The sequence below is a fragment of the Ciconia boyciana genome, chromosome 1, assembly GCF_034638445.1.
Source record: "Ciconia boyciana chromosome 1, ASM3463844v1, whole genome shotgun sequence".
Taxonomy (NCBI): domain Eukaryota; kingdom Metazoa; phylum Chordata; class Aves; order Ciconiiformes; family Ciconiidae; genus Ciconia; species Ciconia boyciana.
In genome coordinates, this window is record NC_132934.1 from 61,015,575 (window position 1) to 61,043,101 (window position 27,527).

The 27,527-nt window shown below is 48.8% G+C and overlaps 1 protein-coding gene across 2 annotated transcripts in view; it reads right to left on the minus strand.

The window, feature by feature from the left end:
* The window catches only part of ABTB3 (ankyrin repeat and BTB domain containing 3), a 182,389-nt gene extending 156,427 nt beyond the window's left edge, over positions 1 to 25,962 (minus strand). For both annotated transcript variants that reach the window (XM_072849335.1, XM_072849269.1), the window contains exon 1: positions 24,784 to 25,962. In XM_072849335.1, the coding sequence (XP_072705436.1) occupies positions 24,784 to 25,750 (967 nt within the window). In that variant the 5' untranslated portion in view covers positions 25,751 to 25,962. The remainder of the gene's footprint in view (positions 1 to 24,783) is intronic.
* Between the last annotated feature and the right edge of the window lie 1,565 nt (positions 25,963 to 27,527).

Here is a 27,527-nt window from a genome sequence, read left to right on the forward strand (position 1 = left end):
GCATAAAGTTAAGGGGACAAACAGTAGGGGTTTTGTTTTGATTTTAGCTTGAAAGAGTAATGGGAAACAAGTATATGTTTTTATAAATATAACCAAGGAAAATACAGGGGAGAGAATGGGTCTATTGTTGAACAAGGCAGGGGATCACATAACAAGAATCCAGATGGATGAAGCACTCAATATTTCCTATGTGTTCTGTACAAAGGACACAGAAGTATTAAGCAGGAGATAAAATTCATTATCTAGATAAGCCTGGGGAAAAAAAAAATTAAGAAGAAATGTGAAAGTATATCCATTTAATCAATGTGCCAAATTCTTTCTATAGCAAACATCTACTGAAGTGAATGGAGTTAAACAAGGGATAAATTTAGCCTACATTTTATAACTCAATAAGACCAAATGACATGCACAGAAGGGATCTAAAGAAACCAAATATACACTGGGACCATAAAACTGCTGTTGAGCAGTCTTGAAGCTTATATGGAACTAGCAAGATACGAGCAGTCTGGAGATAAACAGTTTGTAGAAAAGAGGTATGACATGGGGATGGGGTAAGACAAAGAGTTAGGAAATTCCAATCAACTGCTTTATTAGAAGAAATAAAATACACAACATAAAACAGCATGATGAGTAAAAGAAAGGTTCAATAAAGAATGATTCTGCCCAGAGAAACATGAATGTGTTCCAAACATGTCTTGGAGTCTCTTGGAGGGAATGAATCCTAAATTAATTAAGCAGTCTTTACTACTTATTCCTATGGGATTACAAACATAGATGAAAGAGTATGCTTTCAACAATAACCCCACAAAACCAGAGAGAATGGGAAAGTCCTAGGTCATAGTCCACGCTCACCTACGCTGGTGTAAATCTGGACAACATTCACCAGCTGCCACAGATTTAGCTCAGCAGAGTGGGATGCCAAGGCTGGACCAGCCTTGGACCCAATCCCTTCACAATGTGAACTAATGCTCTTAGGAAAGGTGCTAACTTAGCACGCAGGGATAACAACGTTCTTGGCTCATCTTGGAAAGCAAAGCTGCACAGCATGCGCCTGCATACTGCCGCTCACACCGGAGAAACAATAAATAAATCACTGAGCACAGTCAGACCTCAGGCTGCTGGACAGAGGAGATGGTTATGAAGACTGATTCAGATGAGCTCAAAACCGAATTCAGATGGTTGACTCTCTCCACTGGAAACCAGCATTACCACTGGGAACGTGCCTGGAGATTTTCAGTCATCTATGCAAATCACAGATCCCCATCTTCTATTAGTGTGCTTACTGTGAGCTTAAATAACCCAGATGTATCAGAAATGCGGGTAAACTAGCCAGTTGGCACTTCAGAACAAATGTGTGTCTGTACATATATATATTATTTTTTTTACAATATTTTAATGCAAAATTTTGCCTACTTACATTATTAGTAGAAGAGGAAGAAATTCCTATAGCACCCACAACCTTTACGCAGAACCACTAGATGTCCAAATGCTATCCATGTGAAGAACACTGTACCAGTGTTTTTACAAAAAACTACTTAAAAGACCAGAAATATCAAGCAAATTTCATTATCAAATCACATTTATGAAAAGTACTGACCAGCACCTGATGACAGGAAGAGGGCTGATGCGCATCTGCTCCAGCCCTCCTCTTACAGCCTGGTAAGAAAACCCATTTCACTTTGATAAGCACCGAGGAAGTCACCAGGTGATGGAGAACCACCAACTCATGGGAAGACCAAGTGAAACCAAACCATGCTGCAATGAGCCAGCAGGCCAGGAGAGACACACACACTCAGGAAGGGTAAGTCTTCATTCAGGCAAAACGCACAGTTCGGATCACAGAATCATTTAGGTTGGAAAAGACCTTTAAGACCTTTAAGATCGAGTCCAACCGTTAACCTAACACTACCAAGACCACCACTATACCATGTCCCTAAGCACCTCATCCAAACATCTTTTAAATACCTCCAAGGATGGCAACTCAACCACTTCCCTGGGCAGCCTGTTCCAATTCTTGACAACCCTTTCGGTGAAGACATTTTCCTAATATCCAATCTAAACCTCCCCTGGCACAACTTGAGGCCATTTCCTCTTGTCCTATGGCTTGCTGCTTGGCAGAAGAGACCGACCCCCACCTCGCTACAACCTCCTTTCAGGCAGTTGTAGAGAGCAATAAGGTCTCCCCTCAGCCTCCACTTCTCCAGACTAAACAACCCCAGTTCCCTCAGCCGCTCCTCATCAGACTTGTGCTCTAGACCCTGCACCAGCTTCGTTGCCCTTCTCTGGACACGCTCCAGCACCTCAATGTCTCTCTTGTAGTGAGGGGCCCAAAACTGAACACAGTATTTGAGGTGCGGCCTCACCAGCGCCAAGTACAGGGGCACGATCACTTCCCTAGGCCTGCTGGCCACACTATTTCTGATACAAGGCAGCATGCCATTTGGCCTTCTTGGCCACCTGGGCACACTGCTGGCTCATATTCAGCCGCCTGTCGACCAACACCCCCAGGTCCTTTTCCACCAGGCAGCTTTCCAGCCACTCTTCCCCAAGCCTGTAGCGTTGCATGGGGTTGCTGTGGCCCAAGTGCAGGACCTGGCACTTGGCCTTGTTGAACCTCATACAATTGGCCTCGGCCCATCGATCCAGCCTGTCCAGATCTCTCTGCAGAGCCTTCCTACCCTCGAGCAGATCAGCGCTCCCGCCCAGCTTGGTGTCGTTTGCAAACTTACTGAGGGTGCACTCGATCCCTTCATGAAGATCACTGATAAAGATATTAAACAGAACTGCCCCCAGTACTGAGCCCTGGGGAACACCACTTGTGACCGGCTGCCAACTGGAGTAAACTCCACTCACCACCACTCTTTGGGCCCGGCCATCCAGCCAGTTCTTTACCCAGCGAAGAGTACACCAGCCCAAGCCATGAGCTACCAGTTTCTCCAGGAGAATGCTGTGGGAAACCGTGTCAAAGGCTTTACTAAAGTCTAGGTAGACTGGGATGACTAGTATGGTCATGCCAAGGCTGCAGTCACATCAAGGGGAGAGAGGCCCAACTGGAGAGATGCCACCAAGAGGATCAGCAGGTTTAGGAGGCACAGGGGCTTTGAGGAAATTTGTTTATAGTTCAGGGAGAGAAGAGGAAGTGGAGACAATTTACACATAATTTAAAAATAGCAATGTATAGCAGCAAGGGGATGGATAATGTACCATAGATTAAAAGTCATAAGCAGCTTGAAAGAAAGATTTCTATAGGTTATGGTAAAACAGTATCAGACCAAGCTGCCAGGGTGCAGGCTTCCTGGCACTCACCCAAAGAGCTCCTCTGCTGGCACCGCACCTCAAAATTGCTTTTTATTTGACACTATCTGCCCTGCCTGTGGGGGGACTTTGTAAATAAACCATCCCTAGAGACACACCAAAAAGCAATAGCTCCCCGCAACATTATGAGTTGTTCCCTCCGGGGAACTCCCCATCATGCCCAACTCATCTCCCTGCCTCCCAACCAGCGCTTAACGCACGTGGGAGTGGACTAGGACCTCCACACCATCGTGCCCGTGGCTTTGAAGGGATGCACTGACTGCGAGTCCAATGCCTGACGTTTGCCACAGCTTCTGCGCAACCCACTCAATAGCCCAGCAAGCTACAGGGGATTTCAAACCCAGGCCAGGGCTGCTGCAGCAGCTGTCAATCAAAAGGCCCACAACACGGTCATTTCTGTTTCTTGGAGGAGTAACTACAAGTGCCTGTTGTGCACTTTGTGTTTATTAAAGGTGGCTTACCTTGCCAAGACAGGAACAGGAAAACAAGTTTATTCAGGCCCACCCATTCTTTATGGAGTTCACAGCCCTCATGAAAATACCTTTTTTTTTCCCCTCCTCTTGCTGCTTGGAGATGACAGGCATTTCCAGAGCAAAGGCTGAGGATTTGCAGGACATCTACCCTTAACCCGACTTCATAGGAAGTCCCGGGCCTTGCGGAGAGGCTATTTCCAACTGTTGTGTCAGCAACTCAGGGGATAAGCCTGGTGCCAGGTGGCTTAGTCAGGGATTATCAAAAGCTGGGCTGCTCCCCATGTCTCTTTTTAGCTGCCTCTCTCCGCTCTCGGTGAAGTTCCTGGGAGTCCTACTGCTTCTCTGAAAGCAAACATCAAGCATCCTCCCCACAAAGCCAGGCAATGAGTGCTTAGAGATGATGCCATGTGATGCATCAGGAGACACTGGCCCCATGCTCTTCAGAAATCACAGCACAACAGTGCCGAAAGCCCAGTCTTTTGGTGGCAACGAGCCTCGGCACCAGGCATCCTACCGTCAGTGTCACCAAACGAGCTGCAGGCGGAGGTCACCCCCTTCCCATCGGCCTTGATGTCGTCTTTGCAATTTTCCAGGGCTCTGGTAAAGACTGGGAGCTCTTGCAGGCAACGGGGCTGGGAAAGCAGAGCGCTAAGAGGAGGGGAAAGTCTTTGGAAATACGGTTTTAATAACTGAGGGCCTGTATCAGCGTGTATCTTCCAGTGACAGTACATGGACTTATTCAAGACGGTCACTGTGCATTTCCCTTTTAGCCAGCTGCACAGTGCAATGATGTTTTGAAGTAACTTGGTGCATGATACATATTCGACAACCATTTATGAAGCACAGAAGTAGAAGAGGAGACAAAAACACTCATCCTAGAATGCTTGCATGGAGGACCACTGGCAATGTGGTGGTGATTCGCTCTGTCCCTTAACCTCCCAAGCGAGTCAGATGTTATACACGTTAAAAGTTTACATCTAGCCATATGACCATGCTCAGCAGATCCAATTTACCAGCGTTAAGATTGTGGCCCCGGTTAGGAAGGAACTTTTGTGGCTCCTCCGCTGTCCCTGCACAACACAAGTTCCAGCCCAGCTGAAGGATGAAGTAGAAGAGAGATCGAGAGAAAATGGAGGCAACTCAGCCATCGAAAGCCAAATCACAAAAGCTAAAAGCTGCAAAATGCTACAGACACATTTCACATCATCCCAAAGCAGCGGAACCAAGAGCATCTATAGAGCAAACTATTTTCAGCAGCGCTGATAGGAACTTGGAAATTAAAATACCAGACTACGAGTGCATCCACTTGGCTTGCCGGCCCATATGGCTGAGGCAATTATCTCCACTCATTTCACCTCTCCGCTCACTGGAAAAAGGACAGCTTTGGAAACAAGGATGGAAAAATACTGCTTAAAAAGAGCAACAGTTTTTCACAATCTCTTAAAACATTTAAATATATATTATTTCAAAAGGATATAAAATAGTACCATCATAGGCCATGCTAAACTGTGCCATCTCATAATATGCAATCACCACTGCGCAGAATCAGTATGGGGTAGATCAATCGCCCAGTGGGGTACCAGGGACATCAGAGCATTCTGGGGCACCGCAGCACAGCGGGGACAGCCTGCTGCTGCAGTTTCAGAGAACTTCAGAGGTTTAAAAAAAAAAAAAAAGTATGTGACTAAATGCTCCCTTTCCTGTTGCTGTTTGCATATTGTTAAAGGGACAACTCCATTTTTAAAGCACTTTCCAGGCCACCTTCAAGAATTCACCAGGTATACCCACGCTTGCTTTCAATTTCCTAACCATCCTTTAACTCTTGATAGGATTGTATTGCACAGGCTGGTGTTCCCAACTTTCCTTTGCATCGGGTTATGATTCACAGCAAAAGCGGCTACCTGTAATTCTCCACAGCTACGCTTGTAGGTATTTCACATTTTTAAAGCCAGGGAAGTCTGAAATTAGGAGGGGGGAAATGTCTGCTTAGGTCTAATTTGAAGTAAACACCACCTTCTGGCAGATGCTGACCCTACGGACAGTACGTGGGGAGCACCAGAGACTACCAGCAGCACGATGACTCCTAATTAATTAGTAACAAATGGAAATGAGAATGTACGGAATGGGGCTGCCTGCGCCCGTGTGCAATAATTAGTAACACGCTGCACCACGCGTGGTATGTGACACTGCCACTCCAGCAATCTCCCGTTCGGTGAAAAAGGAACGCGGTTAGACTTACCAAGCCAACACACGGTTTTAGTTTTAACAATTTATTCGAAGGATGCACCGCAGTGACAGTCAAGGAACATCCAAGCTGGATGTTACGTCTCAGGCAAAAACCCCAAATCAGCCCCGCTACTTCCCGCAGCCTGCGGATTTTAAATGAAACTTCACGATCCAAATTTAGAAGTAAAGCAGAAACCTTGTGAAGAAGCCACTCCCTGGGAGAGCCCGGGAGTGCTGCTTGGACATCATTAGGAAGGTGTCTAGCATCAATGCAGGCAAAAGGCCATGTGCAGCGTGCCTTGGAGGAATGACGGCAGAAGGGACACTAATACTGGTGCACTGGGAGAGACAGCTGCTGTTATTGCTTCCAGTCAAATGCACAACAGTTCCCGTTGCTGTCAAGTAGTGGAGAGCACTTTTATATGTCATCTTCACCCACCGTTAGCTTTGACACTGCTTTCACCTCTGCTATTTACACGTCGAAGAAAGAGAGAGGTGCTGGGAAGACAATTCATTCAGAAATGCCTGCTTTTTTAAGAACCCACCCTCCTCATTTTCCTGCAGCATATGCATGGGTAAAAATAGGCAACCAGCCTCGATAGCTGGTGAAGCTCTCAAACACCGAACAGATTTGCTGCAACCTTCCTGGGCACCGTGCAAAGCCCATCCTTCCCTCCAGACACCCCTGAAAGGAGTGGGAGGAGAGCCACGCAGTGGATATGCTGTGGTTTCTAACTGCACTGCTCTAGGGATATTGCATTAGATAGGTGCAGAAGGGTTCCCCCTGCCCAATTCTGTGTTTCAGTCTCAAAATCAACCTAGCCATGAGTTTACTGATGAGGACAAGGGAGGAGCGAACATGACAGAGGGCAGCACCTAACAGCTTATCACCCATTGTAACTGCAGCTGCAGAGACTTGTGGTTAGCACAGCATCATCCTAACAAGAAACATGGGACTATCAGGCTCAAGATACAGACACTGCTTGAGGAGGAGTGAGACAGAGGGAAACTTTAATTCCCATGGAGCTCTGTCGGTACAGAGTCACAGAAGAGGAGGACTGGAAGAAGCCTCCAGAGCTCACTCCACACATGAATTCAGCAAGTGCTTTTGTCACAGGAACATCATTCACTCCTTCCTGCTTCCCCTTCATTTTTTTTTACAGATCACAAACCCAACAGACATCTACGATGACTAAAGAAGCAATTATGGGCATGCCACTGGAATACTGCAAGGACAGAATTACTCCAGATTCACGGTACACCCTCACCACTTGCTGGCGACTGTATTTGCTACAGGCCTGACTCTGTTCCGGTTGAAGCCGTACAGCATGCACCCCACAAGGCGGTGGAGCAGCACTGTGCCTCAGGTACCATCAACACCTTGCAAACCATAGAGGCGGATACTGAGCCAGGTTTGCAAATTTGGTCAGCACAATATCATTAGCCAAACACATGCAACTAACAACTGCGTGCTTTTCTTCGAGGCATATCAACAGCTGGCTCCACTCAAGACATGATCTAAGACATCTGCTACCCGCATTTTGAGGGGGTCTTGAGCTTAGCAGGTATGGAAGGTACTCACTGCGGTGTTCCTGAGCAACCAAAACTGAAATTCAATTTAGTTGGTCAATCAGATCTCTTAATTTCCACAATGTTCCTGGCTAGATGCATTTTCTCTTCCACACACATGCGCAATTCCAGCTGCTTGGCCTTGCAGTAGACAGCAAACAATCAAATACAAAAGCTGACATTTAAATCCCAGGCAAATTCAGATCCATGCAATGCAAACATACATACCCTCACACAGGCACACGTGCTTTCCAGCAACTTAATTATTCACTGCAAGGGAAGAGTCTGTTTGTTTGTTTTGCTTCAGGAACAGGTATGATCCTGATACCCAAACGGCATCTTCTCAGGAGAGCAAAGTTATTCCCCCTTGTCTATGCCTTTTTTTTCTGGATAGATGTCTTGGCCTGCAATGTTACACTGATTCCAGATGTCTTTAGAGGTTCAGTGCATGTGTGCAAGAACACAACGGGCAACGTCCCATGTTCCCACAGCACGGTAATTGCTACTCCTGTGGGGATCTGCCCGTCTTTGCCACTTTCCTTAACCTTTACTGTCTCTCATAGAATTACTCAGGTACGTGCAGGACAGCAGACGATGCATAAATCCCCCCTTAGTTTCCACTGAGTTTACACATTCACTTCGCACAAGTCAGAAAACGTATTTGGCTTTTTATTATTTTTATTTAAAGGCCTACAGAACAACATAAATCCCTCCTTCCTTTTCTGGAGGAGCCAACAGCACTCGTTAAGCCTTCTGGTTCCCTCTGCTGCCATAAAAAGGTGCAGAGTTCCTGAATGCGATCAGCTGCTGTGCAAAGGCCCTGCTGCAGTCTCGGAAAAAATTCAGAGTTCACGTACCTCCCGACAGAGCCTCCTGCGGGATGGCTCCAGCCTCCCGGCACTGCCGAGCCGAGGTGGGAGCCAGTACTGGCAGTGAAGGTCACCTCTGTGCAAAGGCTTTCAGAGACCCTCCTCTTTGACTCATGGAAACAACTAGGCTTCAGAAGTGACTGTCTACACAATGCACGCGGCTGAAAGGAGCAGTCTGTCTCTGCAAGGAAGATCAAGAAGTCAAAGCACTTAAGCTTTTGCTTTCTACTAGGCTTCCAAGATACTGTCCTTGAAGACACTAAAGCCAGGCGCCCTGCTAACAGAGACAGAAAGCTAGACACCAACCAGAGCTTCTCCTAACAGGCCCATCAGCCTCCCCAGACAGACTCACAACTAAAAGGGGAGCACAGGGACCCCAACTACCCAGAAGCTCTGCATGGTTTCCACCTGGCAGAACCCAGGGCTGGAGCAGGGCGCTGAGCCAGGCCAGGCATGCCAGGAGACATGCCATTTCCATATGTGAAGGCAGTACCCACCCCCCCTGCTTTACACCCCTTCCAGCTTCCTAAGAGTCAGGGAAAGGAGCTCCCACAGTCAGGCAGCTGATGCTACACCAAAATGAGAGGCATCAAATTGACTACAACCATAAGTAGCTACAGCTGCACCTACCCACTGGTGCTCTCCTGCGTGAACAGTGAGGGGACGGCAAACCTCAATATCCCCAGACTAAAATACGTGCACAAGTACAAGGTTGGTTTGTGCATGCTCAAGGCAGGTGGTGCTTCCCAACGCTGCATTTACACATGTAAAACAGAGGGAAACTGTCGATTAGCTGACAGCTTATCCAGCATCCCGAGGCAGAAAGACTGCCTGAAACAACTCCCTGTTGGAGAATCGCTCACGTTCACCGGGAGAAGGCATCGGGCAACCTGATGGCAACGGGCTGTGGTGTATTTCCTAGATCTGGATAGCATCCCTTAAGCTGCCCTTGCAAACGGGTGGCATGCCAGAGCCACGACATGCTACATGCTAATGTCCCCATCAGTCATTCATTTTGAGGTACTTCAAGCGTGTGTGTTGTAAGGACAGCTTCCATCAACAGCAGCGCTTCAAACACAAAGGCTGGTATCACTGAATACTGTCTGAGGAGGGAAGCACTATATGAAAGTTCAAATATAAGAGATGTTTTTCTCTGACAAGCATGCTCCAGGAATAGAAACCACAGTAAAACACGGTGATTAACAGAAGGATGTATGTATCTTTTCTAGGTCAACTCTCAATAACTTGAGAAGATACCAGGTCACAGACTCATTTGGTGGGCTGGGGTTTTTTTGTTTGTTTGTTTTTAAAGAACACAGCTATATTGACTTCAATGGAACTTTTCCATTCTTCAACCACTAGATCTGCCTGATAATATATTTGACCTAAATGGAACTGAAGTCGCTTTCTCTCACAGTAACAATAAGCCTAGGGAAGATCATTGCAGCATGTCCTCATCAGATATTAGGAAGCAGAAATTTAGGAAAGGTTTACAGCAAGACTTGAGGCCATGAAACTAAATTCTGCTTTCATTACCAGCTTCTAAGTTTTAGGCTTGGACCTGCAGCTTGCAGTCTATGGACTGGGTAAGGGAAAAATCAGCCAGTATTTCCATGCTTCTCTGTAATTTGAAACCACTGAGACATATCTCAGGGTATAAATCACACAGCTCTATAAATAAAATAAATTATGATTTTGTACTCTTTGGAAGAAAGCTGACACCAAATTCATGTAGCGAATGTAAGAAAAAAATAAGCCTGGCCTGTGGCCAAGCACATAAGCAGCTCTCCCTTGTTCCTGGGAAGGAAGCTCCACCACCACCATTAGTTGGCTATGCCCTTGGGGGCTAATGGCTACAGGTAGACTACAATACACTAAACATCTGTCTGCACATAGCACCTTCAGGTAATGAGGTAAATGTTTATTAACAGAAAGTGCTACCAGCAAAATTCCAGCAAATTCCCGTGAAAGGGGGAGCTCTTCTTCTCAGGTAGTTAAATGGTGAATCTTCCCAGTAAGTCCCAGTCCCGAGTTCACATCACACGGATACCTATGACTGCTTCTCTGTGCTACATACAGTGTCTCACTTGTTAAACGCACAATGTCACTTCTGTGAACTGAAGTATGGCCTCTCCCTGGCACAGTCTTTGTAAAACAAAGCTGCTACATACATGTGAAAAAGCAAGTAACCCGCTACCAGAAAACACTTGGTTTTGTATAAACCAATTATCCTCTGCGGCAAAAAGATCACATAAATACCGTTGTGAAAGTGTGTGGTTATGACATGATTGAATGTATCATTTTGGCTCTTTTATAACAAGTTAAAAGATAAAACTGAAGAATTCTTTCATTTCATAACAGGAAAGAAATCTTCTAACAGACAACTGTCACTTAAAATCCCTTCATAAACATCTTGTTCAGTTTCAAAGCGAGGGACAAAGGTGCATTATAAAGTGCTTTAAGAAATGTACTCCCTCCTATTCTGGATCCCCCCACTCTCAATAATACATAGCAAAGAAAGCAGGACGCATCTTGGAGCTCACTGATACAAAACCAGTGAGAGCTTTGCCTGCCAAAGACATCAGGATCCTTGGGGGTGCCTATAAACCACTGTGTTTGGAGCCCGAGCTGCAGTTCTTCTAAGTCTCTGTCTTCTGTACGTGACACGAGCATGACCTAAGTGAGTTTACAAGAAATATGAATGAGCACATGAAGACCATTTCTCAAAATCCCTGCAAAATGGGAAGTAGCATTTCATTCCTGGTTTCTAAGAAAATGAGGTTTGTGTGGTTGCACATGCCTGCCAGTCCCTCCACCGCCCTCAGCAACCCTCCAGCTCACAGGCACATTTCAACTAACTCTGGTCAAGGTCTACGGCACAAGGGACGGCCACTGACAAATGCGTCTCTGCAAGTGTCGTGGAAGCAAAAGATCTAGGAGAGACTATACCATTTTCCCCCATGGATGGGAAGGCTGTGGCAAGCTGAACCTTTGTTGGGCATTGGAGAAGTGACACAGGAGTGTGCTGAATGACACAAAGATGGAAAAAGCTTTCATCAACCCAACCCAAGCGCGAAGCCCTCCTCATCCCTCCACCCCTGGGTTTTGGCCACAATAACAAGTAACTCAACAGTTGAATAAAGCATGGAGTCTGCTCGCTGTCACAGCACCCCACCCTGCCTCACAGCTTGCTCAGCTCTCCCCAGGGCCTCCTCCCCACGCCATGCTTGGGTACCACACAAGGGGCCACCATGAGCTGGCTGCCTTTCTCGGTGAGATCAAACCCTTCCCAGAGGGTACAGCAGAGGCAAGCACCGCCAGCCCCTCAGACAAATTCCGTGCTGTTGGAAAGATGACAGACCTCCACCAAGACCTCGGTCCTGTTATTCACAGTCCCATGGGGAAAGACACGGGGGTAAAGCCTTCAAGTCCGCAGCTCCTCCACGGCACTTCTTCCCCCAGTCGGTCCCCACAGTTATCGGGGAGGCACAAAACACAGGCCTGAGAAAGCAGAGCACCAGCCTCTTGCACACTGCTAGACGATGAATGGAGAAACCCACTCCCATCATTTTAAATTAACGAGCCACATTTTTATCCTTCTGCGGCTTGTCCCAAGGGAACAGGGTAAGCCTAGTGGCCTCCTTGCAGGGAGGAGGTTAAGCTCAAATGCCCTGCATCCACTTTTAAGAGAAATTGTTCACAGCACTTAATTCCAAGAAAGCCACAATTAATTGTGCTACGGTATCAGTAAGCACACTGGTTACACCATTAGAGACCATTATTTTCCCTCCAAGACATTACATTACTACATTATTGATGCAACAGTCCAGTGTAATGAAGCAGTGCTTTGCATCCTTCTTCCTACTGAACGCCAAGTTCACGGCACTACAGCACCGACACCAGATTTAGTCAGGGTTTTTCTTCCAGTAGGTCAAAAATTCCAGTTAACAACCTAAAAAACAGCTGTGCAAAAAGTTAAACACCTGTCCTTAATCAAAGGCAAATGCTTGGGTTTCTATTTGATACAACTCAAAATTATAGCTATTTCTAAATACTCTGCTTCGACAGTGAATATTTTTACCTCATCTGGACAGACTATTTTCAGAAAGGCATTTGAGAGAGATTAAGCCAGAATGCAGTAAATTAGTGAGCCGCTTACATAAATACTGAACTTCTTTGAAGTTAAGGGGGGGAAAAAAAGCAGCTGTATCTAGGGGGTCACCACTCCTAACGCAGAGAGCACATATGAAAGCCAGGGAAGGAAGATTTGCCCATGTCAAAGTTGCAGAAGAAAACCTAGAGAAGTTATCATGAAAGGAGGTCAGAACAGCAGATCATTCAGTCCTGCGGCTCTTACCCTTTCACAGGACTACTGAAAGGAATAAAGTTTATTTGTGTGAACAATACTGCAGGAAGGAGCCTCTGTTTGCAGAGCGCCCAGTCAGCAGCAAAGGGTTCTGCAGCGCAGAGCAAGGCCAGGAACGCCCGCCACGTCTTGTGCAATGCTTGGGAAGGCTGTCCAAGAGAAGCTTGGGCTAAAACATGAAACGGTACTTCCTTTGCAATGATTAATATAAGACAGAATATTAATATAATCTTTAGGAACAGTCTCCTTCACGTGCATAACCCCAGCACATTGTTTCCCAGTCACTCCCTGCAGTGTTCAGCTCCACAAACCCCCAGTATGTTGTGAAAAGGAGAGGGCTCTTTAGGAGTTACTTTAAATTTACTTTCTTTCAGTTTCATTTAATCTTCTTCCTTCCTGGCGCTCTGAAAAAAATTAGGCAGCTGATCAGTTCCCTCTTTGTCACTCACCCTCTTGCACGGTGCAATCACAGCTTTCCCTGGGCACCTTGTTTCTGGACCAAATAACGTCACTCCGGTTGACTATCACCGTATCGAAACATTCCCCTTGGGCCCCCCAACTTTCATTATCTTTTCTGCTGTTTGCTCTATTCTTTCTCTTTCTGGAAATGAGGCTACTGAAACTGAACTAATTACTCCAGGCTCAGAGGATGTTTTATGGGGGTACTGAATTGTTCTCATTATTCCTTATGCCACGGCCAACCCTCGTGTGTTTAAATATCAACAACTATTTCAGTGTATCAGTGCAATGCCAGCAGCACTGTGAACCTTCACAGCGAACAAGAGATCAGAACCTGTCCCCATGATGCTCCTCAAGCCACAGTCAAGGGAAGAAGTAAACTAAGAAGTCCTCATTTTCTCAACCCCTCTTCCCTTAAATGCTGTCCTTACCCCCAAAATGCATGTTTTCCCAGGGGCTCATCCCACTCAGATCCTACCAGACCACAAAAGGTGTGAATCCCAACCCTAAAGACCCCACTGTGCCCACAGCACCTTCTCACTCCAGCCGGGGATGTCTCAGCAGCACTGTCGGGAGTATGCAACATGGATTGCACAAGCTGCCCGTGGGTCTTGCAGCTCCTTTTGACTGTCTAACTCTGCTCAGCAACTAGCTTTGTAGCCAGTTTTGCAGTTTGGGTGTGTTTGCACTGTTTGCATGAGAAGCAGCTATTAAGCAGGCAGCAGCATTCCAGGTGAACTCCCACGGAGTCTCAAAGCATAGCCCTAGGTTGGGCAAACCAGAGCCACCTAATCTTAAGGTGACAAAGGTGGGGGTAAGGGTGGCAGGGTCCCTTCCAAAGGAAAACCTTGCCATGGCTGCGCCTCCTCCCTCCGAATGAAAGAGAAGTCACCTGCGATAGCGGCCAACACCTGAGCATCCAGGGCCAGCCCAAAACCTTAGAAAACACCTTGTGACTCACAGCTCCTGCCTCACAGTGACACAATCTGTAATTAAAGGTGTCTCGATAGAACCTCACCAGCCCCGATAAGGCAGTGCTTTCCCACCCATCTGGTAACTGCCAAATCTCTCCACAACCTCAAGCTCCATCTCAAGCCCTTCTCTCCCCATGACAGCCCTGGTCAGCGGAGAGGAAGCAGAGCCAGCAGACATCAGCATCCCCATCTGCTCTGGCAGTTTGATGGCTCTCATCACCACAGGTCTCCTTATAAAACCCGCCAATTATCCCACGCATACACAGTTTCTATGTGCCAAAGAGAGGTGACAGCCCATATCCTTCCTGAAAATCAATTAGACTATCTGTATGCTTAAGGGGGAATAAGCTTTAGCTAGGGTATTTTTCTCTTGTTGTATTTAATCTTGCTTTAGAAGCATTCAGCCACCACAGTTTAACTGCTGATGTATGTCAGACAGACAGCGTCACCAACTTAACTACCTTGGCTCCCAGCTTTCGGCTGCAAGAACATTGCCACATTAAGTTCAGCATCCTTTGCATTAGATAGGTGCTTATCTCATTCCTACATTTAAACCTGTAAAACAGTTGAAATTACTCCTGCTTGTCTTACCTGTGGTTCACCAAACATGCTCTTTAAAATGGAAGGCAAGGCAACATATGCATTCACACAGGCAGGAATTTTTCATTAAAAATAGTCTCCACGTTGCTGGTGTCTGCCCCTGCATTCACTCAGCTTGCAAAACTGTTTTCACTCTCCAAAACCATTTAATGCACAAGGCAATTTTTTTGAGAGCACACTGGTATAATGAAGAAGTAGCTAATAGGTAAAGCACAACAACAGCATGTCCTAACTACTGAGGGGCAGGCTGTTGGGTTGGGTTTTTTTTTTTTCCATGTTAAAGGAATGGTGTATTTTGAAAACCCTCCTCCTTACTGAAAGCATGCCAGATAATTAAACTGAAGCTCTTATTTTAAAAATCTAATTTACTTCTGAAAACATATGCTGCTGGACTATTTTTAGAATTTTTCTTATGTGGGCCAGTGGAAATAGGCTAGCCAGTTAGTGTGAGGGCTTACAGGCTGCGCCAAGCAGTCTAAGCTGAACACTGTGGATCAGTAAACCCATGAAAAAACAAAAACAAAAAACATTTTCCTTTCAAATTAGGAATAAATATCTGCAGTGAGGTAGTGATATTGATCTTCAGTTTTGAAAAAGCTTATTTCTAGCAAAACTGAATCTGGGCCTCCAGCTTTGACTCAGGAGTTGCTTTAATTTGATACCAAATGTGAGAGCTCGTCCTGGTGTTTGAGGGGCTGCCCTCTCTACCAAAATCAGTGGGGAATGTTGCCCAGGCAAGGACTACAGGATTGGGTTTAGCAATACCTTTGGAATACCTTGTATCATACATTGCTCCACACAAAATGTACGTTAGAGAAGTGAAACACCACCAGTAGCACAAGGATAATTTTTCTGAAGTGTTGAGTTTTGTGACCCTTATTTTATAAGCATCAGGGGAAGTAACAACATCGGAGGTACCTGCATCTAGCCCCTAGTAGTTTTGTATATTATACTGCAACCCAGAGCAAAATAACCTACCCAGTCTTACAGTGAATGACTGAGTGAAAATAATTTCTGTGATATGCTGGCATGCAAAAAAATGCCCTTGTATTACAAAAAAAAAATCTTCTTAGCATCCTCCAGAAAAAGCATCTCAGTGGGTATGCAAAATGACTCCGACCTCTGAAATCTCTCTCCTTTCTGTCGGCAGCTCTTCCCACCGAAGGGCTGGGAGTTCAGCATCAGTCCCCAGGCATCTGGCCCCCCTTCACCGGTGGCAGCTTGCCTTGCTACCGGCCACGTCCTCTGCTTTGAAGTGACGGAAAAGCGAAGATGCTTCAGCTGGGGTGAAGGACCTGCAGCCTGGAGACTGGATATGGCCCCCAGCCCCACAACCTCTATTTTTCCAAATGCCTGCTGGATAACATCCCGGAGAGGATTTTGCAAGGCTTGCTCAGCCCTCTGCAAGGAAAAGCCGACCTTCCCTGACTTTAGCTCCTTGTTCACAGCCAAATACAATATATTAGCAAAGGCACTACAGCCCAGCAGTGTTTATCCAAGACTACCACGGGGCCAGAGAAACTGTGAAACACTGCGGGATGCAAAGTTTCCTCCAATTATTTGACCGCCTTGAAAATGCAAATGCATTCACCATACCTCTGCTGCAACCCCGGCCCTGTTCACTTCCCCCACCTGGGAGCAATATTTCATAGAAGTGCAATTTAAAAGCAGGGTGTTTTTATTAATTTTAAAGCCTCAGACTCTCACAGGTCCAGGTGCTACTCCACAGCACTCAAAGACAGAAATCCGGTCCTTGAAAGAGGCCTCTTCTCTAATCTTCTCGGGGGTTCCTGTTCGCCTGCTCACCCACAAGCCAGTCCCGAGACCTTTATGGCCACGTGAAGTACATGTGCCGTTCAGATGAGCGAGATCTATCCACGCGAGGGCTCTGGGAGCAAGCTGCGAACCTGCTAACCCAAAGGTATTACCTGTCCCTCCCGGCTCGGCTGCAACGCCTCGGTGAGCTCCTGTCTCCTGGCGAGCATCCCACCTCCTACACGTCCTGCACTGATCCCTCCCTGCACTTTTGCTTTCAGCTGCCTTACAACACCAGGGAAAAAGAGCTTGTACCTGTCTTCTGTGCTTCCATATACTGGGACCTTTTGAAAGATCCCCGTATTAACATCCATTACTGCCTTAAGCACAACAGTAGGAAGAGCCCAGTCGCGAAGCATCACCAGTGAAGTTCCCACCAAGCAGATGCCATGCTCACCGACGACAGCCAGTCACGTGCCACCACGCAGATTTATACCAGGTCTGTGTGAGAGCCACCAGGACCAGAATCTGGCCCAAAACTTTTGAACAAGTAGGATTGCCATTTAACACAATGCTTGTAAATGGCCTGGAACCGACCAGGGCGAACAAGTCCTTCCTCCCTTACCCACCTCTGCCAGCTCAGTTCAGCAGGGGCACGATCACCTGCCCTGAGGCCTGTTGGTACAAGTGGTGTAATTTTCTTCCTGCTCCTTACTACCAATCCAGTAACATTTAAATCAAATCAAAGCCGAATTCTTTTCATTATCAGTGATGAGCCAAGAGAATCCCCATGAGAAACTCCAAGTGTCCCAAGCACCTTCTCAGCCCCCAAGCTGGTCCATGTATTTACCACAGCATGCCAACAGCCCTCTTACAGTACCATATTATAAAACCTCCTGGGTTGTTTCCAGGAATAATTACATCAAAAAAGGGTAGTGCTTACTATGAACTGAGCGTAGGAATCAAGAAAGAAAATAAAATGCCATCAAGATGACAGGCACCGCTTTAACAGAGCCCAAGAAGATGGTCACATCCTGTAAGCCATGCTGTGCAACTTCCTCCTCACCCACAAACTGCCATGGTAAGAGAGTGTGATGATTCAAAAGCATCAGTTCAGTATAACAGATTAAATTAATTAAAATAATCAAGACAAGCCTCTGCAGCCTCAGCAAGGTATCAGCGTAAGTGCCTGTAACCCATCCATGCTGCTGAACTGATCCACACCGATGATGGCTCCTTGTTCTTCAGCTGCTCCCAGAAACATGCTCCTCACTCCTGCTATCAAAACGAGCCTACAGCTGCCTTCTCACTGACTCATTTCACCTGATCAGTGGCCTCCTCTCTTCTGTTTTTACAGAAGAGAGATGTAGCTTTATGGAAAGCAAAAGGAGTGACTGACCACCAGATTATCTCTCCTCACAGCCTACAACAGCAGGATTGCTGCATTACCTTCTGGGAAAATGGGAAGCTTATGTGCTGTCAGACAAATGTGGCCATGCTGAGCCCACTGATAGGAACTCTTTGTTGCAGGAAACCCCTAAAAGCAAGGACAGATCAAGAGCCACATTTGAGGCTTCAGCTGGCATAGTCCTCTATAACGTCTGTGGGTTTTTTTCAGGCTGTCCCCATTGAACACCTCTGGCAAAGTAACTACAGGTTAAGCTGACTGCACAAGCTCTGGGGTAATTTTGACTCCATCTGTATGTCTTTTAAAATCTTTAAAATACTTATCAGGTGCATGCATAACAATTATAATTACAGGTTTATATGGAGATGGTGCAGTAAGTTGCTTTCGGTGAGGAAGAAAACAAGGAGAGGAGCAAAGGAAGAGAAAAGCCCCTACTTTTTCCTTACACCCTGCTGAAACCTCCTGTGCCCGGGGCAAAGGAAAACACCCTGCAGACAGAGCCACGGGTGGGAGTGCTGGGACAGAGGGACTGGCAGGACGGCACCACTGCCAGGGCTGGACATGACGGCCCAGCCTGGGAGGCTGAGAGAGGCACCAGCAGCAAAGTGTTGAAACTGGGAGGAGACTGGGAAAGTGAGCAGGCACTGATACACGCTGTGAAGATCATACAGGAGATTTGGGAGGCAACAGCACTGGAAAAATCAGCCCACAACACCGAGCAGCTGCTCATTTCACTGCCCAGCAGTTAATGCTAACGCTTGGTGTTAAAGGAGATAACAGGAGCAGTCTGCCGGGCTCCAAACAGCCCTCTCAGGCCAACCTGCTCGGGGATGCAAACAGTGGCAGCGCTGCTGCTCGTGATCCCTGCAGCAAGGCAGCCGACAAACTCCCTCGTCCATCCCCTCCTTGCTTTTTCTGTACAGTCTCTACCAGGCCAGCAACAGAGCTATTTTGGGTGGAAGCTGCTAGTTTCAGCGAGCCGTCTGAAAGGAGCCCCTGCTCTATTTGCTCTACATATTGGCCAGAGGAAATTACGCTGGACAGAGGATTTAATTCCCAGCACCCATGCGCTCCAGGGAACAGCTCTCTTCTCCTCTGGTGTCATCTAATCGAGCGCAGCTTTCTCCTTTCACACCTCCATTGGGGGTAAAGGGGGGTGGGGAAGACCATAAAGCTTTCCTCTAGCTTCTGAGAGAGGAGAACCAGGTCCCTGTCCAGAACAAGGAAAAAAAGGCTCAGGCTTTACAAGTCTCCAGTATTTGGAGACTTGTCTGGGTATTTACTCTGGACAACATGGAAGACTTCTGACTGATAACCGACAGCTTGGTTCAATACGCACTGCACAAAGGCTGACACACTAAACGTGGTTACTCCAAGTAACTTTGAGCAGCTACAGAAGAGAGAGCATTTGCAACAGCATTAGGGAAAGGTGCAAAGTTGTCCCTAATGCTCACCTGCACCTTGTGTCACCAGCTCACAGGGGGGCTGAAAGACTATGTGAAGCCTGTTACCATTCAAGCAAAAAAAAGCCAGGAACCCAATATATTGCTAAAATTACGCTGTTATTCCCCTAGCACGCTCCTTGTATATACAGTCATATTTCCCAGTCATAAGTCCAAACCCTCATTTACATCAGAAACTAAGTGGTATAGCTGCAGCCCTTAAACTCCCTAGCGTGGCCACAGCTATAACTGCTGTTAAGGTACTTTCCAACATGATAAAGGGAATAATCATATTGGCATACATCATCTTTATGATTATTCTGGGTGTTTCTGGTATAACCATTTCTGGGATTTTTTTTTTTACGTTATACTCATAACTGAAACAAATTATATGAATAAAAATGTCCAGAGGGAAACAAACTTTCATCAGCCAGTCAGTCAAATGGCAACCTCCCACTGGGTCTCTGCTTCGCAGTCCCACCATTGCTCCTCAACCCTCACAAGGCAACAGAGTTCTGCAACGAGCGCACACACACTGAGCATCCGTCTGTCCCGCTCCTGCCAACACCGGGTATTCAAGCAACCCACCCCATTCCAGGGAAGGAGCCCAGTTTCCCACTGCCACCCCAGCTCCCACCAGCATCGGTGGCCACAAGCCACAACCAGGCACAACCTTCTGCCCTTTGGGCAGGTGACTCTCCCATCCGGAGAGGGTACAAATGTACAACTTGTTTAGAGAGGCTGCGGAAGTTTGCTTGGGAGGTTGACAGGTAAGAGAATCGAGCAAAAATACGCATCATTAGTTGCACCGCCACTGATGTCAACCTCTGGGCAAGGGACTCGAGCACCCAGAAGCAGATGGGAAAAACATAACAGCAAAGACCCCTAAGTGTAACATACAGGCACATATAAGAAACTTCAAACTGTACTCCAAATTTTTTTTTACTGGCAAAAAATAAGAGTGAAATATAATGGGGGGAAAAAGGATGTTCTTAAACTGCAGTTAAAAAAAGCCCAGGAAAAAGGCATGAAATTCCATTTTGTGCCCAAATATTCCTCTATCATCCTAGCTGAAATGAGCTTTAGATTGATTTTTACATTGCCCCTAAAGCCATAACAACATCTTGAATGGTTCAATTACAATAGAAAGCAGAGAAGTAACAAACAGGTAACAGTATGTTCGCCAGTAAGGGAAGGGAATGGTCTCTATATACACACATGTATGTATACATACGTATCAGAACTTTAAAGCATTAACTGATTTGGTTAAGGTGTACTAATATATTGGTATTGCTCATTTGCTTGGAGTCCCTCTGGTTCACCTGGATTAGGAGAAGATGCTGAGGTTAAACTGAGGTTAGCTGACACGTGTCAGCCAAGCCTGACCTAATCCTGGGTTTCTTCCTAGTTGTTGTGTCCTCCTCTCTAAATAATATTAAGAATAGGAAGAAACCACAGGGATGTAGTTGGGTTCCAAATAACTATTTTTAGTAGCTGTACACAAACAGACAAGGCCGCGTTGTGCACGCCGGCTGCTCCATACAAACCTCCTCCCCGCGATCCCTGGATCCCTGGCTGCCTCCCTCGCAGCCTCTGCCCTTCCCACCACGAGTCCTGCAACACAAGATAAGGAGACCCCAAGACTGAAATGAAAACAATCTGTTTTATAAACTCTATATTAATCTAAATGCTGTCTAATACCATTCCTCCGCCTGGTAAAAGAGGACCTCTGTCATATAATGTAGGTGACTTTCAGCTACTGGGACCTGTCATCCAAGCATCCCCTGTGAAAATGAAATACGTGGACTTACTCCTACGATTTGCGCTGGATCCAAGACCTGGGGAAACTTCCCAGTCATCTCAAAGCAGCTCTCAGATCTGGCCTAAAAGTAGGGGTTTGATGAGCAATAAAGAAATAAAAATAATATAGCTTAAATCACAGAGGTGCCAGCTTTTACTGCCTTTCATTGAGTACATAATATTTTGCTCCCACTATTTCAAGGGAAATAACACTCCGCGCGACTGTTATAGGATGTAAAATGTGTACTGTGCTGTTCAGACGGAGCTCATAATTGAAACATTTGAGCACCAATGAAATCCCAAACGTAAAGTTTTTAATTTTCATTCAACCATGACATTAAAATTCTGGCGGGGGGGGGAGCGGAATTACTACCTCAGAGTGCTTTTAAGGTCTATTCTTTCTGATGTAGTAACTGCGATAAGCTCAGCCAAGATGCCAACAGCTGCTGGCATACTCCAGCGGCTTGCTCCCGACGCCCCTGCCTGCTTCTCCTTTGTCATCCCTACTCCCGTACCACAGAAGAAGTTGTCAAGAGGCTTATCAAGGAGATGTAGCCTGTGCCTGCAATGCAGGAAGGAGTGCCACCACCTTCATCCACGTGCCTTCAACCCTCCAGGAGACATGAGCAGGCACCTGTTGGAGAGCGGGACTCCTGTCGAGGCAGCTGTCCAAGCTCAGGCCTGAAGTACCCAAGACAAACCCAGCAGGCTGAACCACCCACCGAAAGAACCAGCTCAGACATCTTCTTTGTCTGAAGGCGCATGACCATCATTTATAGGAAGGAGAAGGTTATCTTGCAATCCTGATCTTATTCAGCAGCTTCCAAGATGACCGGGTATGACACCAGGCTAAAAAACCTCAGCTGAAACCACTAAATGCTCTGCACAGCTGACGGGGAAGCCCTGAAAGGCTGGTTTGTGTCTTGCAGATCCTCAGACCATCTTCCCCAACACTCGAGTTCACAAACTATATCAGAGCAATCTCAGACTACATCATGCACAAACTCATGTTCCTCTCATACTTGCATCCCGTGATCTTCAAGGGTTGCCTGTTTCACTGTCCGGATGGAATGTAAGGTGTTGAATTTAGCCTGGGAAATTTTTAAAGGTTTGACATTTGCTTGCCAGAGAGACACTGCCTCTCCCCCCAAAAAACTGCCTGCAGGAAAGATACTGCTAGGGGGTCTGCTTTTGCACTGCTTTTCTTTCCCCCCCTTCACTCAAATCATATTGGCTATGGTACCACCAGGAAGGACCCTGCCACCGCTTCTCATCCACGTCTGATGGACCAAATCCACCGATTTCAGTGCCTGTATGTCCACACACCACCCAGCTAGGGAATAGCACCCAGATTTATCAAACCTGCAGAGTGCAAGACCTGTCTCTTCTCCCGGAATAGTGCAGAGAGATGTGAGGAGAAGGCTGCTACCTATTAAGTTGCTTTATCGCGGTGTTTCAAGTACTGAGTACAGAGGAAGGATGAACTTGTGGTTATGCCACTATATAGAGACGTAGCTTCCAGCAGTCCTAGCCTCCTACCACAGATTGCCCAAATAGTTTCGAGCAGGTCAAATAATCTCTCACATCAAATTTCCCCACCTTTTAAGTGCCTGAGAAGGAAACATTTGCAACCAACCACGGAGCACTCAGACATCAAAATGGTGAGGACTATATAAACAGATACCTATCTCACTGGTGAAGAAACAGACTGATGTGTTTAATGGTTTATAATGGCTGTTTTAGTTGCCATGAAAGTACTTAAGAGCATGCAACGCGTCCTGGGATTAAATCTAAATAAATGTAAACAGCAATAAAAAATGGCTTTTATTACAAGAAGGCCTGACTCTTGTTTGCACTTGTAACTCTAAATATATGTAACAGGATGTCAAACTACACCTTGTAAGATGCTAAAAAGCAAAACAACATTACAGTCATTTGCATAGAAAGCATGACGACATAGGGAGAGAGGTAAAACAAAATGGACAACTTGCTTGAGTCTGATTCAAACATCTTAGAAAAATGCCATTTGCTCGAGTCAGGACTGAGCTACCAAGGAGATTTGTGCCAGGTAAAGCTACAAGAAAATGGAGACGAAAACTCCGAGTCGGGTCCCTGGAAAGGAGATAAATGAGGGTCAGAATGAAGTTCATTTAAATCCACCGAGCTGATACAGTTAGAGAGAGCCGCAAAACAAAATGAAAGGCTCAGTAAGAGCCTGCACAGCCAGTGCTGCAATGTCAGAAACGCAACACAGTGCCAGCTGAAACCTACAGGCACGGTACCAGGACCCGAGGAAAAAACCAAGAGTGGCACTCCTAGGGAAGGCATGCCTGCCTGCCACAGCGCCAGAATAAAGCGCAAGGGTCCTGCTACACCTGCCCCCGGCAGATGTATTTCAGATGCATTTCCAGGGGAGGCTCAGCGGAGCCCCTGGGGAGGGCATCCACGGCTGGAGTAAAACCGCCGGAGGAATGGAACGGAGCCGCGTCTATTGACACCGGGGAGGAGGATTAGCCCCTTTCTTTTGCTCCTGCCTGCCATCCTCCTTTGGGTCTCTTATGGGAGAGAAGGTGTCTTAGCACAATAGATAATTAGCTGTAATGCATCCTCTGTGGCTATAACAACTTAACAGGGCTTATCTGTAGACCTGATCTAGACTTCCAGTTATCCTTGTTCTCCCAGTTCCCTTCTTTCCCCAATATTTGCATCTCAGCTTGACAGGTATTTTGTATTTCAGCTCAATAAAAGTGTTTGCATGTGCCTGTGCACGCTTAGGAGAAGGTAGGAGAAAGCCACCCGATTTTAACTCGGATTCCCCGAGACGCGGCTCGTTCCATTTTCCCTTCCCTGACAAACAGAGGGAGCCGAAATCAGAAACGTCAACTTTGGGATCCTGCTCTACCGAAGGATAACTCATTAAAAATATTGGACTCTGCGTTTAAAAAGGAAAAAAAAAAAATCCCCAGGAAGTCGATGCATCACCGTCTTGCATTTGTGTCAAGCTCTGGGGTAAACAAGCAGCAACATGAATGAAATCTGTCCAGAAAGACTGCATTTCAGCGCCAACCACGCAATCTCCGGCCAAACCACTGCATATGTAACAAAGTTTGATCTCGCTTGCGAGCGCTCAGCTGCGCTTCTGCCATTTCCTGTGGAAAACTGAAGCTCTGAACGATGTCTATCACCCAGCCCTCGCCGACACCCCTGCCAGCTGCCCCTGAACACACGCACACCCGCGGGCAGGCAGCCCCGCCAGAGCCGGGCGCGGACGCTCAGCAGCTCCCTCCCCGCGCTCCGGGCCGGGCGCCGCCGGGAAGGGGCAAACCCGCCGCGCTGCCCCCTCCTCCTCCCCCCGCCCCGGCCGCCCCGGCCCCGCCGCAGCCCGCACCGTCCCCGGCGGCAGGTGCCGCGGCCCGCCCCGCGCCCGGGGGGCCGGAGGGGGGCCGGAGGGGCGCCCGCCGGGGGGGTCCCGCCCCGGCGCAACAGGTGGCCGGTGGCGCCCGGTCCCGCCCCGAGGCCGCGCTCACCGCTGGCGTTCTTGCCGCAGATGAGGTGCTGGTAGGGCTGCAGCAAGCCCCAGAGCTCGGGGTCGTTGTTGACCGTCTGCTCCAGCGCCTCCAGGGTGAAGCGGGGCACCTCGCCGCCCTCCTTCTCCTTCTCGGCCGGGGCGGCGGCGGCGGCGGCCGGGGGACGGCCGGGCGGCGGGAGCGGGGCGGCGGGGCCGGCCAGCACCCGGGCGTGGATGTCGCGGAAGAGGCTCTCGGTGCCGGCGGTGAGGTAGATGGCGGCGTGCTCGTGGATGCGCAGGGCCACGCGGCTGTCCACCATCCAGCGGTAGAACTTGCCCACGGAGAAGGCCAGCCCGCACCGCGCCGACTTGCCGCGGCTGAAGCGGTCGCCGCCGCTGCCGCTCATGTTGTAGAGGGAGAGGGCGCCGAGGGCGGCCGCCGTGCAGCGGGCCGCCAGCGTCCAGCCCAGGACGATCTCCATGGCGCTCCGCACCTCGTGCTTGGTGCACTTGGCGAAGCGGAGGCTCAGCCGCTGCGCCTCCCGGGCGATGCGCACCAGCGCCCGGCTCACCAGCGTCGAGAGCCGCGCCGCCGCATCCCGGCTCCCGGGGCTGGCGGCAGCGGCGGCGCCCGGCGCCCGCGGCTCCCGGCGCGGCGGCGGCAGCAGCAGCGCCTCCACCTCCTCCAGGCTCCAGGGGACCTCCTCAAGGTCGGGCAGGAGCCGGGAGCACTGCTGCCCCGCGCAGTCCAGCACCTCGGAGTCTTCCGCTAGGACGGTGTTGACGGTGTCGAAGCTGTTGTGCCGACTGTGCATGGAGTCAGTTAGGTGCGGCCAGCAGCTTCCTCCATAGGGGTACGCGGGGTGCGAATCCGAGCAGCACAGCGACAAGTTGGAGGAGCGCACCGAGTCCGCCGCGCCACCATACCCGGAGTCCAGCGTCAGGTCTTCCAGCGTCCTCACCGCCGTCTTACCTCTCCGGGCCATCGCTGCACTTCATGCTGCACCCGCGGGACCCGGGCGGGGAGCGGCTCACAGGAAAGCGGGGGGAGAGAACAGCGAGGGGGCGCGGCGAGACCCGCCGGCCGCTTCGCCCCGCCGGCCGCAGCCTGCTGCCGCCCCGCCCCGCCCCGCTCCGCTCCGCCAGACGCCAGCGAAGCGGCGGTGCTGCCCGCGCCCTGCTGCCGGCCGCGGCCCCGCTCCCGGCCCGGCTCCGGCTCCTGCACTGCACCGCGCCGCCGGCCCGACACCGCACCGCAGCGCAGCGCCGGCCAGGCGGCGCGGGGGGGCGGGGCCATGCAAAGCGCCTCCGGCTCGCGGCCAATGGGACGGCGCGGGGGCGGAGACATGCAAAGCGCCACGCCCGGAGGCCAATGGGGCGGCGCCCTGCCCTGGCGGCACCGCCCCTCGCCTCCGCGGGGCGCGGAGCCGCGGCGCGCCGCACCGCGCAGCGAGGGGCGGGAGGGGGGCGCGGTCCCGCCCGGCGCCGCCGCCGCCGCTGCCCCTGCCCCTGCCCCGTCCCCGTCCCCGCCGCGTCCCGGTCCCGTCTGCGCCCCCCGGGGCTGCAGCACCCCGCCGCCTGCGCGGGGCCCCCGCCCGGGCTGCAGCCTGCGCGCAGGTAGGACCCCGCGGTCCAGTCCCGAAGGCGGGGACTTTGCGTGCTGCAAAATGAAGCGTCGGCCCCGCGGCACCGCTGGCAGCCGGGTGCGTCGCGAGGCGCGGGGAGGAGTGCGGCCAACCGTGTCCCCACGCACCGCGTCCTCTGTCCCTCCCGGCTGGGAGCAGCAAGGTGTGAAGCACGTCTCTGTTACATCCACCACCACCACCGTTCCTCAGGCACATAAATTGGAGCCCTGCTCCAGCCCTCGCTGGTTTTTCACACCAGCAGTTTCCTCATACGGCTATAAACAAATGAAAGGGAGCACAGGCACACACACAAATAGCATGAGACAGTCGAGATGTTTTGAAACCGAGCAGAAAGTGCCACGTAAGAATGCCAGGCATCACTCGAGTCAGGAAGAGCAATTTCCAAATAATTAAAACAAGTACAATAAAGCCCTTAAACATTCTCGAAATTAACCCCCTAAGTATCACAAAGGGTTTGACAAGTAAGATTTGTATTGGGCTCAGGGTGCATTTCCTATGCACATTAAGATTTCTTGTGCAATATATGGACAATTTATCCACAACTAATGTATTTTAATCTTACATTACTAGGCTTTAGCGTTATTAGGAGTTGCCTGGCTAATAACCCAGGCAACAGACTGAGAATGTATATAGCTTATGAGTTCTGGTTTTGAAGAAATGTTATATCCTTTTAAGTGTAAAATACCAGCGAAATTCTATCCCTTTAAGGATAAAAGCCTAGCAAACACATTTCTCTATCATGCCAACAGAGGCGGCCAAAATTCTTGAGCAGACAAGGCGAGTCATGTAAGAGATTTCCCCGTCCAAGTGAGCGAAGCCTGGCGATCCTTCAACATAAACTTCCTACACGAAAGGCACACACGCAACTACAGGTAGGCTCATTTGTCAAACAGGTTGGGGAAAACTATGACACCGCCGAAAACACTGAAAGGGGGTTGCCTTCCAAGTGAAGTCAAGTGCTGTCAGAAACCAGTTTTTCAGCATAGCCTTGGTCCTTCCACAAGATGCACTATGCACAATAGGTTTCCACAGAAATCCTAAACGCCACCGTATCCTGATAAAAAATAGCAGAGCTGAGGACAGGCGCAACCTGAACTAGAGCCACTGTCATACTGCA